This window comes from Acanthisitta chloris, unplaced genomic scaffold, assembly GCF_000695815.1.
Source record: "Acanthisitta chloris isolate BGI_N310 unplaced genomic scaffold, ASM69581v1 scaffold6959, whole genome shotgun sequence".
NCBI classification, from domain to species: domain Eukaryota; kingdom Metazoa; phylum Chordata; class Aves; order Passeriformes; family Acanthisittidae; genus Acanthisitta; species Acanthisitta chloris.
Window position 1 is genome coordinate 36,650 of NW_008689713.1, and position 15,688 is coordinate 52,337.

At 38.4% G+C, this 15,688-nt stretch overlaps 1 protein-coding gene across 1 annotated transcript in view; it reads left to right on the top strand.

Annotated features, from left to right (window-relative positions):
• Positions 1 to 15,688, top strand: part of LOC103808722 (propionyl-CoA carboxylase alpha chain, mitochondrial-like) — a gene marked incomplete at its 5' end in the record, with an annotated part of 151,417 nt that overhangs the window by 35,022 nt on the left and 100,707 nt on the right. Inside the window, one exon of the mRNA XM_009081524.1 lies at positions 9,380 to 9,482. Coding sequence (XP_009079772.1) covers positions 9,380 to 9,482 — 103 coding nt within the window. The remainder of the gene's footprint in view (positions 1 to 9,379; positions 9,483 to 15,688) is intronic.

Sequence of the window (15,688 nt, forward strand, 5' to 3'; positions counted from 1 at the left end):
CTGTTTAGAATTCTGTTTTAAACACTGGTCTTTTGGATATTGCATATGTGACAGGCTTCAGAGAGGGCAGGTCAAATCATGGGTACTGCAAAGTGTGGCAGAAATTCCATACTTCTGGCTATGTAATCTGGTTAGTTCCACAGGGACTAACAGATGAAAAAGGTGATTGTAGTACAGCTTAGGTGAGAGACCTAAATGCAACTGTTAAACACAGGAAAGGCAGCATTCAGTACACAGTTCTTAACAAAAGCCCCAAAAAGATATGTGGGCATGATGTTCTCTAAACAGGTATTTTTCAGTTTGGCCTAAGACAGGTTTTTGTTTTTATTTTTGTTAGCTAATATAATTTTTTTTATTAGTTTGCACACTGTGTTCCCTGTGAGCCTTGAAGGCCCATGTTCTTATTCTCAGTGCTGTTGGAAATTTCCTTACAAGTGACCTTATTCTGATGTCTTGTCTTTCCCCTTGACTGTCTCTCGTTCCTGATCTAGTGCTTCCTTTAGTAAGTGGAACAGGTACTGAAAGGTTTCACTGTATTGGCTCTTAAAAACTTTATTCTTTAAATAAATGCTGCAATTTCATCAGATGTTGCTGCCTTTAATGCTGGCTATGACAGTCTGTGGGTCACGTGTGTGTCTCTGAAAGAGATAGGTTAATGTGTTTTTTAGGGATTAACATTGTAAATTATTGATTGTTGGAGAAATTGGGATGTGCTCAAGAAGATGGCATTATGTAACAGGATAGAGGCCAAGATTTTTTCAAAATGGAAGTTTTAAATTGGATTCTAATACATGTATTTTCTCCACCAAATGGGCCAAATGGGTTTTCAAATGTGTTGCACTGTGCAATGTTTTCATTGCCTTCAACTGAGAGGTGCTGGTAGGTGTTAAGCAATTCTTAACTCTCTTACTGGGGCAGCTAAATAGAGGTATTTGAGCTTGAATGTAAGCATCATTGAAAAAAACCCAACTATGGCTCAATACCTACACTAAATTCTGAACTTAGAGTTTTGAGAGAATGGAATTGCAGAAATTGTGATTAAGATAAAAATCTCTATGTGAATAAAGGATTCCTCAATAATTAATCTAGTTGTCATTAGAGAGTGTAGCATTACAAATGGATTTTTAGTTCATCATGGGGAGCTCACACTCACTGTTTGTGTTTGACTTTTGATCAGTTTTTGTCCAGTCCTGTGAGCTGAATGTTCATTTGTGACTGGAGTGTGCTGGGTGCAATTCTGGCTTCTGCCTTTCTTGTATCAGAGAGGAACCTGGTTCACGCGTCCTGAGATTGTTCTGCAGTGTGATCCAAAGCAGTCTAAGTGCAGACGATTGGAATAATTTGCTTTGAGAACTACTCCTGAAAAAACTCCACTGATGTTCTCACAGCCACTGTATGTTGTCTTGTTAAGTCTGAGATATCATAGTCTCCAGAACTACTACAAAAGTGGGTGAATAATAAATTCTGACAAAAGGGCTGACAGATTAAAGCAGATGTGTTTTGATTCAGGTTTACAGCCATTAGTGGCAATTTAGTTCAAGATTAGTAGGTTACAAGTCAGGCAGATTTCACTGCTGGAATTAGTACAACAAGCCTAACACAAAGTTTGCCTGGATGTTTCAAAAAATAAGACTGTGGAAAGTGATCTTATGTGTAGAAGTATAATTGGGTTATTTCCTTATCAAACTTATCAATAGGTGATTTTTGAATCATTTCACTTCCATTTTCGTAATAATATTTTAGAGGTTGCTTGCTGCCTATTTTTAATGTGGGCAGAAAACCTGTAATATTCTAAACTTAATAGAGTGAAAAATAAACTTAATAAAGAGAAAAATAGCACTTTATTACTGGGCACAACTGTTGTTTGAGTGGAGGTGCAGGAAGCAGATTGCCCAACAAGCAGCTCCATCCCAATACCATCGTGTTATATCGAAGGATATAACTGCTACTGGATGATGCTAACAGAAGAGCTCTAGTCCTCCCTACTGCATCACAGTGATTTGTTCTGAAGCTCTTTGGATATAAAAAGAAAGTGAGATAATTATTGTAAGACTCTCTCTAAATATCTGCATAATAGGAGTATTAATAAGTTTGTTCAAGGAAATACAGGCAAATTCGTATAGGAAAGAGTTTGTTGTTTTCCTTTTGTGGAGTATGTTACGATTATTAGCTTTCCCAACTGCCCAGTTACCTCTTAATAAAAATAAAGGATGTTAGAGAGAGGCAAAGTTGTGAAATGAGATACTTTAATGGAGGAGAAACAGCTCAAACATTTTTTGATGACGAACAGATTTTCAGATTTTTCTCTCCATAACAATTGTCAGCATGCACAAGTCAGTATTGTTGACTGATCTGATTAAAAACACCTGCTTGCAAGTAGTTCCTCCTTTGGTAAATAGTTTTGCTGATTTAGGAAAAAGGGTTTGAAAAAACATGTCAGAAGCACAGCCTTGTAAATTTTATGAAAAATAAATGTCTTTTCTCTGTACTTGTGAACATACGGTTTGAATCTTCCTTGCTTATCATTTTGCAAATGCTTGTGATGAGACAAGGAGCAACATCTATTATCCAGCATTAATGCTTTGGTGTGTTCTTTTTGCAAAAGAATCCAAGTACTAAGGTAGGCCTTGACACATTATAGGATGGGAAATCAGTTTCAGATATGTTTTACATTTATTTATTTGTGATTTTCAAGGTATGCTGTCATCTGCTGAAGGACTGGGCAGTCTGACCCTCCTCTGAAATGGAGAGGTCTTAGGCTGTACTTGCAGCTCCCAGGATTACTTTGTTTCATCTGGTTTGTTAAATGCAGAGTGCATAGAAATTTCTTGGCATGGGACCAAGTGTCAAAACTGTTTGTCCCAGAGGATGCACCATCAGGCTGCAAAGCTGCATTCTCTGAGTCTTCATGGATCTCACATTCCTTCCTACCATCAGCAGGGTAGGGTGGTGAGTTCTCCAATGCTTACCTGGGCCCTGACTCTTGAGACAGGAGGTGGATGTCAAATCTCACAGGCTGAGGGAAACTCATAGCCTGAATCCTTCATTCTCTGGATGTACACTCTGCAAACATTAATGTGTTATAGCAAGATGGGCAATAACAGAAATCTAACTTCCTTTGCCTGATAGATTTGAAGCTAAAAGAGCCATAAATGACTTTTCAAGAGGCTTAGAATTGTTGTTTGCCTACATGTTTGGAGGATAATTTCTCCTTTAGACACTGGAGATAGCTTTGCCAGAGGAGCTCCTAGTTCCTTCCCCACTGCCTGGCTGCTGAGGAAGATGACTGCGAAGCATTTGGGCTAGGGTGTCTGTCTGCAGGCCCCAACCCCTGCAAGCCTAGGGACCTTCAGAGTGGAAGAGGGTTAGCCAGGGTGAGCTCAGGTTGTCTGCAGGATTACTTCTTAGTTAAATGAAGATGAAAGCAGTTGAACCACACACTTCACAGAATCATCAGGGTTGGAAGAGACCTCTAAGATCATTGAGTCCAAGTATTAGGTTGCCACTCTGCTTTAACCCCTAAACCATATCCTCCAGTGTCAGATCTAGATGCCTCTTAAACACTTCCGGGGATGATGACTCCACCACCTCCCTGGGTAATCTATTCCAGTGCCTCACCACTTAAGTCTGGGTGGCTAAATTCACCCTAGTTTTATAAGATCTGGCTTAACTGTTTCTTAATTTAGTCTTGATCTGGAGTACACTGATGAAGGCACTGGAGGTTTTGTTGAGCACTGGATTGTGGGCTCTTAGGTAAATGCAAATTGCTGAAAAAGCTTCTGTTAAAGGACAAGGGAGCATCCAGATGTATGCTGCATTGAATCAAAGCACAGTGCACTCCATAGCATCCTTTTAAAGCAATGCTTTTTATTTTATTGTTTCCCTTCCATGTAATTTAATTTTTTCCTGTGGTCACTATTCAGATAGGGTACGTGGCCATAAATATGCATGTTTGTTATTGATCTGAATGTGATAGGTAAGAAAATGTAATGTAAAACCTTTTTGACATAACCATTTAGTAATTCAGCCTTTGTCGGATCAGCTGGCACACAGGCTAGTAGAGGTTATTTTGTATGACACATGCAGAACTATAATTTAGGCAAATGATGGTATGTTTTCATACTCACGGTGAAAAGGGTATATGTATACATATGCACATATAAAGCAGGGAGAAGGAAACCCTATTTTTATGTAAAAGTGCACATGATATGTATAGATGGATCAATCTGAGTATATGTAGAAAATGTGTGTGAATAGTTATAGAAAATACTTCAAATTGCTGAATAAAATATTCCCAGATTCTTAGGTTCCTTTCACATAATTTTTGATTCTTAAAATAATCCTGTGAAAGTGCTGCTTTTATCTTCTGTGTGACGATGAACTTTTATGTTGGAAAGTGTTGAAAGTACTCAGATACTAAAGCTTAGATTTGTGTTTTGTTTGGCAGTACACTTCTGTTTAGAATTCTTTTAATCTATCCATTCCCTGCTTTTATATTCATCTGATAGTTGAAGGTTCTGTGAAGGATGTTTCTTTGTGTATGAACTTATTAAACCAATAATGCTCAAAAGTGCAAGATTTACTTCCCTTTTTCCTTTTTTTTACATCACAAGATAGGCTCTTGTTTGAGTTGTTAAATTTCTATTTGCCTTTCTTGATTTTTATTTTTTTGGGGGGGGGGGTTGAGGGGGGGGGGAGGGCAGAGAAAATAAGAAACAATTTATATGGTAGATCTAAAGTTTCATTAAAATTGCTTATGCCCTGTCCCAGGCATTTTAAGTGGGCCATCTGTCTAAACATCTCTGCATTTTTTTCTGATCATTTCCTCGACTTATTCATGAGCCATGGGAGGGCTCCTTTGTAGTCTCCATGTAGCTGGTTCAGTCTACCCCCACTGAATACATCTATGTGCTTGCATAACATATCTTTTCACAGTGCTGGAAAATCTCTGAACTTGGTTCAGATGAATGGCCCACTTTCTGAAGGTCTTTTTTTCTCCCCCTGCAAGATTTGTATGCAGAAACTGACCTTGGTGGCTACAGAATCCAGCACATTATTCTTGATCATTTTACAGGCCACCTGCTGTGAAAGTTATGATGAAGGATTTCTTAATGATTCTTTGACCATTAACATTGTTTTAAGTCAATATTTCACTTTTATTTAACTGCTGAATAGGTAATTGCACAATTGAAAAACAGCTTTATGGAGTGTCATATAATGTGGTTTTCAAACACTTATAATCTTTCATAACAGGAGGATTGGTTATGATAGTTTGGGATTTCTCTGTTTACGTAAAGTATTATGCAGCAAAAATGTAAAGAGATTTTGTAAGCTTTTTTCCCCTCAAAATTAGAACACATTTTGAATAGGAAGTAAAAAAAAAAATCTATATGCAATTTTCTGACCCTTTAGGAACTGGTGACATTTATCATAGCTCATTACATCATCATCAGTCATCAGGAGAGAGGAGTTTATTTGCCACAAACTGCAGAAAATTGTAGTTTTTATTCAGTTCTTTCTGTCCGATTGGTTGGTGAAAATCAAAATGGCCAGGGCAGAGTTATTACTTGATTTGCTTTTGTGAATGTCTGTTTTCTTTTATTACTTGTTTTTGACCAGAATAGATAATAATTTAACTAGTGTCTGTTGTCCATGAGCACAATAAGTGTGCTGATGTAAAGGTTTTAGCAGTTGTCTACTTTTCTCACTGAAAACTTGCAAAGAAAGCAGGAGCTATGATTATTAGAAAGTATCTCCCTCTCTCACACATGGCAGTTGGGGGTAAAAGGAACATCATACACTGTGCAATGTATGAAAAAATTATGGGACCATGACATCATCTCTAGTTGAACAAACAGCAATAGGGGTTGAAAATAAATACCAAGCAGACAAACAGTGCTATTTGTCTTTGTGCATCATGTACACGTTTTTGCAGCTTCAGTGCTTTGGGGTAAAGACTTCATGACGTAGGGCTAGGCCATCACCATACTCTTCATCTGTGCTCCTGTTGCTTTTGATCCTTCCCTTTAGAAGGCAATTTGGAGTAGAGAGGTTCAGAACTGCGCATTTTTGTACAGAAGAAGTTTTTAATACCCTTCTCCATCCACCTCCCAGTGTTGTGGCCTCAGTGCTGCTTTTGCTTTCTCTGTCTCTGTGTGTGTAATGGTCCTGGCAAGGGACAGCTGCACACAGTTCTCCATGGCCCTGCTTCTCCTTCACCTGGCACTCATCTTGCTGCAAAACTTGTGTTTCTTCCTGCAGCTGGTGATCTTTATATGTAAATAAAGTAATTTTTGGGATGGTATGTCATTTGCCAAAACTGGGAGAAAAAAGGGAGGGTGTGTTGAACCCCATGAAAGAAAGGTATACTATGTGGATTCTGAATCTAGGGTTGTATCTTTTATGATGGCAAAAATTACATGATTATTATTTTCAGTGTTTTGTTTTGTGTTTGGGTTTGTTGTTTTTTCTGTAAATAGGATATGTCAGATTTCAGCCAAATGTCTAGAATTTTAAAAGTTCTACTATTTTGAAAATAGGCATAAGTTCGGGAACTTTTCTGTGTAGTGTGAAATATATTCAGAGTTCATATGTTTTCCCTTTGGATGACTTAGAAGAGTTCTCAGTGGCCAAAATGAAAGAGAATTTCCTGTGCACTAGGACTTGTCAGACATTAGGAAAAAAACCCCACCACACACCAACAAAAAACCCAGCCAGGAAGCCCTGATAGAAACTTCTGCATTTATAAGGTAGTTCATGGCAACTTCCTTTTCAGATCCAAGAAGCTTAGACTTTGATCCTTACTTGTATGAACCTCTCCTCCAAATCCCATCAAAATGGAGTCTACTACAAGATAATTTCTTTGAAAGGAGTTTGATTTAATGAAGAAAAAGTGGGATTGTCATGAGCTAATGTAAGTATCTGTCTCAGTCAGTGTGAGTTACAGTTACAAAGCCACAGGCACTTGATTAGCAAAGCTGAAAAATATCCCTGTGCAAATGGATTTAGCAATTCCAGGAGGGAAGTACAGCTTGCTGCTTACTGCATGTTAGATGCAGCTCTGGACCTTGCCCTCCTGACCACTGGTGTTGCAGAGAGAGGAATTATGTGGCTGTTTGAAACCCAGGCAAGGCAGTGATCACAGCCATGCCTTTCAAGAGGCATGCATCCTGTTTGGAGATACACTTGACAAAGCTCAGCAAGACAGGACCGAACAAAAATAATCCCTGCTGGAGAACAAGACTGTCTTTCCTTTGATGGCCAGCAGCCAGATTCATGAGGTCACTTCCAGCCAAATGCAATGTGTAGCAGGGCCATGCCAGCAAGACTATAAGGAATCTCCTGCCACCGGTGAAGTGGATCTGCTAAGCTGGGGTCTGAGATGAGGTCGTACCTCTTACAGCAACTTCATGTTTCTTGTATAAACCACTAAATCCTGTTGGTTGTTGCAGTGGAGTGCTGTGGAGAATTTAACCAGGTGCTGCCAAAACTCTGCTGCATTCCTCCATACTGGTGCTCTGATACCAGGAAGGGCAATGAAAACATCTCTCAGCTTGCTGCCTGCTACCTGTGCAGGAAATTCCTCTTCCTCTTCTTCAGGAACTCCTGTGTCTGTCATGTTTCCTACCAGCCAGTCTAAATGTTTTGGTGACATACAGGAATTTCAGTGTGAGATGCTGAGAAAAGACATTGTACCCAATAAACCTTAGATAAGTGCTCAGATACGTTATTTTGACAATTGCCAGTATATTAAATATGAAAGGTCATACTTGGCATCATTAGTATGGAACAGGTTGTTTTCAATATCTGGTTTTGTGAACTTTTTGGGTAGTGATAGAGGTGAGCTGAAGTGTTTGTTGAAATCTGGTGTAGGCCTTACTTGGCTTGGATTCAGGAGTAGTAACTAAGGATAAGTATACATCTATTTGTGTCTGACATATTTAGTGTTTCTATTTCCCCTTTTCAGACATATTACAATGCGCAATATTTAAAAACTCTTTGCTTAATTAGTTACTTGAACTTGTACTTGCTTAGGTTTCAGGTGTCTAAAACCCCAGCCTTCTCAAAGTATTTGTTGAAATCCTCAACAAGTCAGTGTGTTATCCTTGGCTTCAGCAGATAATTTCTCCTCCTGTGGCCTCTGGAGGCCTCACAGGTGCTTCTCCCTGTTGATTCCACAGGGAACTTGAGCACTCTCTTTGGGGAGCTGTGGTTTGCTGGGCAGCTGAATCCTCAAGGATGCATGTGGCATAACAGAAAGATGTGCTTCCAAAATGTTTGAGACTGAAGGCTGCAGTAATATGGTGTAGTAAGCTCTGTAATGTACAATAGATGAACATTATAGCAGAAATGATCCTTAGAAGAGACCTAAAGGTGATGAACTTATTATCCCCATGGATTTATTATAGAAAGTCTAAACTTGTCTAAGAGTCAGTGTGGAAGAAAAGTTATACCAGAATAATGTGGCTTTGTCTTAATGAATTTAAAACTCCACCTTCCTATCTTCTCTTTAGGCTACATGGTGCTTGCTGATGGTAATTTGTGGTGACCACTTACCAGAAAAGTTGTAGCATACCTTTGGACACCAGTTGTTACAGGAAAGTGGAAGAGACTTGAGAAGTCAGGATGAGGAAACTGAAAATGAATATACATTTTTTAAAAATAGCTGAAAATTACTTGTTTCAATCTGAATTTCCAAGATGGGAGGCTCAGGTCTCATTCCTTTGCTGTCAGGTGTGTGCTTCTTTAAGCTAAAGTTGAAAAGACTCAGGTTTCTTGTGTTACTTGATAGCTGGTGCAGCCACAGAATGCTGCATTCATGTGGACTGTGATGAAGTATTATTATGTTTTCAGTATGCTTGAAGGGCTCTGTGGATGAGATACTTTAAAATGTATATTAATTATAAAATGACTTGTATTCCTCGTCTGCTGAATCTTGTCTGTAATTGTCTTTTAATTAAGGTTTACTGAGAATGAAATGAAAGAAAAAGTGGTTATATTTTGCCCTGAAAAAGACTGCTCCAGCTATCACTGTTGCTATTTTCCTGCCAACCCACTTTCACATCTGCTTTTCATCCTGTTTGAGCTAATTCTGCAGCAAGTGCTGTCTGTGTTCAAGGCCCTCCTATAACTTTATCAGCATACCCAGTGTGTCAAGGCAAATCTAGAAAGAAAGTGAGTGTATTTTCTCCTTATATGCTGTTTGACAGAAATATGTATTTAGTATATATTTTTTTCAAGTATGCTCTCCAACTGCATCTATAGATTAAGGGTATTTTGTATCCTTCATGACCATCTTATGAGGCACGTGCTTCTGGATAAAATGGGAGAAGCATGAAATCTCTGTTAAAAATTCTTCTTCTGTTTGTTTCTTTTTTAGAATTCCTATTGCTAAATCAAAGAGGAGTAGCTGGGAGCTCTCCATCCGGCTAGGAGATGGAATTTACCCGGTTGCTGTTTCAAAGGATGGCTCATCATTTTCTGTAAGTTCTGCTCGTTTTCTAAGAAATTTGGTGCATTGAGTCAATGTATATTATCCTTGACACTTACTGAAATTCTCTTCCTTTTGGAGCCTAAGCATTGGTATGTCTTTAGGAGGCATTGCTGTGAATTACAAAACGAGATTCTGTTAGTAAAATAGTGCTAGTGTACTAAGGTTTTTGCATCTACTTGTTTATTAAATTACTTTACTAAATAACAGTCCTATTTAGTGCCTTGTGTAGAAGTAACATCTTAGGTTCCATTGTAGATATATGAGAACAAGAAAATAAGTGCAGTGTCAACAGAAATTGCATTAGCTTAAGCCAGTGGTTAAAAAAGCAAATCAAAAAACCCAAGCGAGTTGAATAAGAAATCATACCAGAATGGCATTATTCAGCACCTCAGTGGTAGGACTGTATGTGTCAAATGCTAGAGTTTTGAGAAGTGCTTAGTCACTTAAGATGAATGTGTATAAACTATTGTTTTTACAAATATTCAAAGATAATTACTGAAGCACTTAATGTTGTCAGCAGAAACACAGACCATGACAGTAGAAGAAGAGTAATGCTGTGTTCAGTAGTTCAGCTGTTCAGCAGAATAAAGCCAGGACACAAGCTGGTTGACTTATGGCACCTAGTGCCATGGTCTAGTAACAACGGTAGGGTTGGACTTGGAGATCTTTGAGGTCTCTTCCAACCTGGTTGATTCTATGATTCTGTGATTCTATGAAGTATCGAGAAGGTTGATTTATTGAGAACTACTCTCTGTCTGTTAATGGTGATTCCAGAACCAAAATGAGGTATCTTTTTTTTTTTTAAGTAAGCAGTCGACTTGTGTAGTATCTGTTGATTCTTAGGCGAAAGATTTTAAAAGGGCCTAAAGAAGTCAGTTTTTCTTAGAATCACTGATAAGCAGGACTCTGAGGAATCCCAGAAATCTTCTAGTTAAATTCTGGTAGCTGTTTACTCTTCTTGCATGTGTCCAGTGAAGAAACTTCTGCAACATCTGCTCCATGACATGTTTTATAGTCATGATGTTCACACCTGTGTTGCATTCAGAATAAAGAGATTTCTTTGGAGAAAAGGTGTTTAAATTAATATTTTGTTTAACGATTACAGTGTTGTCTGTGATTCACTTTTGCTTTGCTCTAGTGAGATTTCAGTGTAGAAGATAATTTTCAGTTGAAACTGGTCATCTTTTTAAGTGGTTATTTTCACGTATGTGAGGTAATGTTTGCTTAGCTTTTTTAAAAATTTTTTTTGTTTGTTGGCCTAAGTGAGACAAGATGATGTCTAACAAATCTCCTTTTTCATACTACCTGTATGTCCATCACACTGTTTTTTACATACTGATGGTGAGTGTGCAAGTATGAATAGAGAGCAGGGATACTTTCTGTTCCACATGGAACATCTCATGGGTGCACTGTAAAAGGATATGGAGAGAATCAGTTGTTGTGGTCAGAACCTTTTAACATTTCCTCTTGCAAGTGTACTACTGAGTGTGAAAGAAGGTGCTCATTTTAGTTGTAGTGTTGCTTTTGGAAAGAATTCCAGGAGGTTTCTACCTACTGTTTACTCAGTACCTACTCTGTAATGTTGTTCCATGGCAGTGATACTCACCCTACTTGTGGAATGGTGCTTCAAAAGCAAAGGCCATGTCTGCATGCAGCTTTTTCCTGAATTAAATTTATATGATGCTCCTAACAAGCATCCTGTGAACTTCTGGATATAAACCATTCAAACAGCTAAACACCTCTGCCAGATTTCAGCCCAGTTTAGAGTCAAACTGGCCCTGGTTTGTGTGACAGAGATAGCCCTTGCCAGAAATAGTCTTTGCCCTCAGCCTTTGCACCTTTTTGTTGCAGCATCATTATCTAACAATGATACAGGGTGGCTGTTGGTGGCTGGGAGTGTTGCATAGGCCCTTGCTGCTGTGAGCTCTGAAATCTATTTCCCAGAGCTAGACCTCCCCTAACTGGGAGCTTTGTTTAGCACAACTTACTAGACAATCATACATCTGTGTGCATACGTGCACATGTAATTTTTGAGAGATTTACTTGTGTTTTATTTAGTTACCTATGCTCTCGCTTATACTTGCTTACATAATTCAATGGGTACATCCTTCAATTGGACTGAGGAAAGTTTACAGAGGAGGCCTAAGCATCCTTGTATGCTTTTGCCTCTATTGATTGTGCAGGTAACAACACACAAGCTTCTACATGAGTCAGTCCTAGATTCCACTTGCAGCTGAGTTGTAAACTGAGTTTCTCCAGGAGGTATGAACTCTGAGAAAGGTGCTGAGCATGTAATGCCATTGCTGCTGCCTTATCATTTTAGCACAGAGAAAAATCATTCTGGTCTATACCACAGCCCAAACCTGCCTCTCAGTTTGAAGGGACCTGCTAAACAGTTGTGATGTCTTGCAGCAGTATGAGAATTGCAGCCAATATAAACCCAGTTTAGCAAGGTATAGATGGAGTCTGAGTTCTGATCCTTTGGTTTGTTATTCGAACAATAACAAATGTGAAAATTCTTCTCATGTCTATGCATCCCTGCAGTATGTTACTGCTGTTACCTTCTGCTAGCAAGGGGGAAGGAGCACCCCTGGGAGCTGAGCAGCCCTCAGTGTCACAGGTGAAGGGGTGCATAAGTAATAGGAAGAAAATAAGGGTGCCAGGTAGGATAGGCTGTGTGCCCAAGAGCTTGGGCCAGAGGAGGTTGCTACAGCAGGTTTTGCATTTTAATTCTGCCCTAACCAAGCCTGTATACTTGGGGAGAGAGAATTCTATATTTATTTGCATCTATGAAATTCCTTAGCTGGTGAAATAAGTTACAGGAGGTGGATTTCATTGTAATAAAAAGTCAGTCTCACTTAAACCTCAAGATACTAAAAGTTGCTTCAGAGCTTAGGTTTGCAAGAAACAGGTATCCATTTTTGAATACCAGGTGTGTTCGGAGTCACACTTATTTTCACTGTTACTGGATAAATAGCAGAGGACATGTTATTCTTTGTTAATAATTTTGCTGGTGTTCTCCTGTGATTGTGCTGCAGACAAGAGAATATAGTAAATACAGCACCATCAAAAATCTGAATTATTATTGAAAACTTTATAATGGAAAAACAACTGCCTTAAAACTTCAAAGAAGAAAAGTCAAGACTAGGAATGAGAAATCTTGTTTCTGATCAGGAGGTATAACATACCATCGGGGAAAAAAAGGGGAAATTCAAAGCCTGCTTTATTAACTTTGCTGTCAGAAACACAAGCCTCACTTTTTGAACTTCTGCATTTACTTTTTGCTATTAAGTTGGTGTGACATGGGCTCCTGCCTTTGTGGGTTGTGTCCCCTTGTGGCTTGTGACAAAGATAGCTGGCTCTGTGGTGCAGTTGGGTAGCCCAGTGGGAGGGCCACCTTCACGGTCCCTTCAGAAGTTTATTCCGGCTGCAAACTGTGCTTTGCAGCAGCAGCAGTCGCATCCTGATTTGCTTTGTTTACCACAGGGACTCTTCCAACAGTGACTCCTTTCTTTTTTTCTCTAACTCTTCCACTCTCACGGCTGAAACCTCAGCACCTCACAGTGTGCAGCGCTTGGCACTCTGTGCAGGGAGTGAGCAGCAGGCTGCTCCTGGATCCTGCTGCTCTGAGCACATCATTCCTAAGCATTTCTGTGGGTCAGCCGTGCTTTTCCTCATTTACCAGGAAATTCTTAATGAATTGTGGCGTGTTAACTGCTCTTTGCTGCTCTTTATTTTTCAGAATTTTGAGTTTTGGAACCATCTGTTTTGAACTGCTTTATTTGCAGCAGAGGTCCTTGATAGGGGCTGGCTTTAGGCCACTTGAGCAGCCTTGCGTCCCCCAGCTGAAGGACTTCAAAGATAAGTGGTCAAGTGTGAGCGAAACTGTTGGCCTGAAGCAGTGCAAACAAAAATAATAATTTCTGTGATTCCAGTAGAGGTTAAAAACTTTAGTGAAGCCTAATCTTTTATTTTTTCTTTTAAAATAGAAGCAGCTCTGGTTTTATTCTGTAGCCAGCAACATATATGCTAATACTTAAGTTTGTATAAAATTGCTGTACTAGAATTTTCAGTCTCAAACAATTGTTTCTGGTGATAGCCTATCAACTTTTGCAGTTAAAAGATTCTAATGACTTGGGAATTTAAATTTATCAACTTTGGTGCGACCTTCTTGCTTGTGTACAAAGAACTTGCCAACTAAATGAGTGTAAATGTCATTCTTCCCCCCCCCTTTGTTCTATATATTAATTGCTAAAAGAATCTTTAAGCTAACTGCTTGTCACTTAGCTCTTTGGTGGACAGATGGTCAGATTCTGGGCTTTGATTAATGTTCTTATGTTTAAAATGTTTCCTCTCATCAATTGAATTAAAGATCTTACAATCAAGATTACTGCTAAAATAGAATTTGAAGGAAGAATACCCTCCTTTTCATGAGGCTAATGCACAAACAGCCCAGAAGCATCCCTCCACCAAACTCTGGAATATTTTGTTTAGTTCAGTTATGTACAGGATTGTTTTCCATCTGGCCATTTTCAATTGCCTGTCTGGTTATCAAGTGTGTTTATTTTACAATTTCATTGATACAAAAACTTGATTGAGTTTTGCTGATGAAACTTGGAGTCTGTTCTGGCTTTACAAAGCTTGAGTGCTCTGCAGAGTACCAAGAGTGGTACCTATATATATTGAGCAAACTGGGTAGCTGTGTGGTTTCCTGGCAGCACATTAAATTGACCCTTCAAAGTCACATATCAACCAGCAATTATGGTTTGGTTTCATGTGATGATGGCATTGTTGCTTATTCATAGAGTGGTTTGGGTTGGAAGGGTCCCTAAAGATTGTTTAGTTCCAACTGTCCTCCTAGCCTAACTTTAGTTTGGTGAGGAATATGTAGGTGTATTCTATGCAATAAACTTAATTCTTAAAAACTTTTTTGCTGTAATCGATGTTCTGGTTACTTGCTACAGTATAGGAATCCTCTGTCTTGAGAATTCTCTATTGCTGATCTGCATGATTTCTCTGCGAGTAATTGTTGTTATTCTCCTTCTTCATGTTTGAAAACTGTCCTTTCTGATAGGGCTCTTCATCTCTATATTAGGTGCATACCTTCCCAGACCACTTAGTCTCATCTTCTTTCTGTTTAGTTGACAAAGAATTTCCAGACTTTTTTCAGTTATAAAGTAGCTTCTTTATCATTGAAGTGGTTCAGGCTTTTTTTTTTTCATTAAGGTGAAATAGTTCAGCAGTTACTTTTAGCAAATGGAAATTCGATATATTTCCAGAGGGACCTGTTTAGGTCAAATGCTGACTAAGAGGAGTAGTGGAAGCTAAATTCCTTTACTCAGATTGCTACTAGAACAGGCTTCCATTTTTACAAAATATTGGATCACTTCCTAAATCCAAAGTTAAGAACAGATACATGTAGTACAGACATGAAATCTCTATCAAAAATTTGTAAAGCTTGTTCAGTGCAATGGGAAATTGATTAATGAATGATTTTAATAATTTTTAGGAAAAAAACACTGCCTTTCCCCCTCTTTTTATTGGAAAGTAAATAATTTATTAGATACCTGTGTAGGTGGAAAATTGGCCTGTGTACCTCTTAATATTTCCAGGAGAAAACCTATTGTGTAGTACAAAATGAGAGCCTAAAAATAAAATCTAAGGCATTACTGTCATTCTTATTTGAATATATCCTGTATGAGCAATATGAAGTAGGAGAATAGTTATCTGAATGCTTTAATTTAAATTTAGTTAGTGAATTCATGTACATCTCGTTATGGTTAAGCTTGGACTTCAAGTTAAAAATATAATAAACATTTAATTAGGAGAACTCTGCTCTATTCATTTGCTGTAAATTTTATGACTGAGTGGTAAACTGATTTGAAAATTACTTCAGTAAATGTTTTCATTGTTTTGGAAATTCTCTTGGGGGATGGCAAGGGGAGTTAAAAATATGCTTAGGAAGAAATATCATCCAAAAATCAAACTAGATACAGCTGAATTATGCAAAGCATCAAGTGTAACAAGGAAGAGTATAATGTAAAATCAGAGTAATGATACAGAAATTTGCTTTAAGCAAACTTAGTCCACATTTAATTCTTTAAACACAACTGTGAATGGAGCTGCATAGTAATTCAGTGCATACTAAGTTCTGCCTTTCCAGTAGTCTGTGTAGAAGAATAACATTGTCCAGCC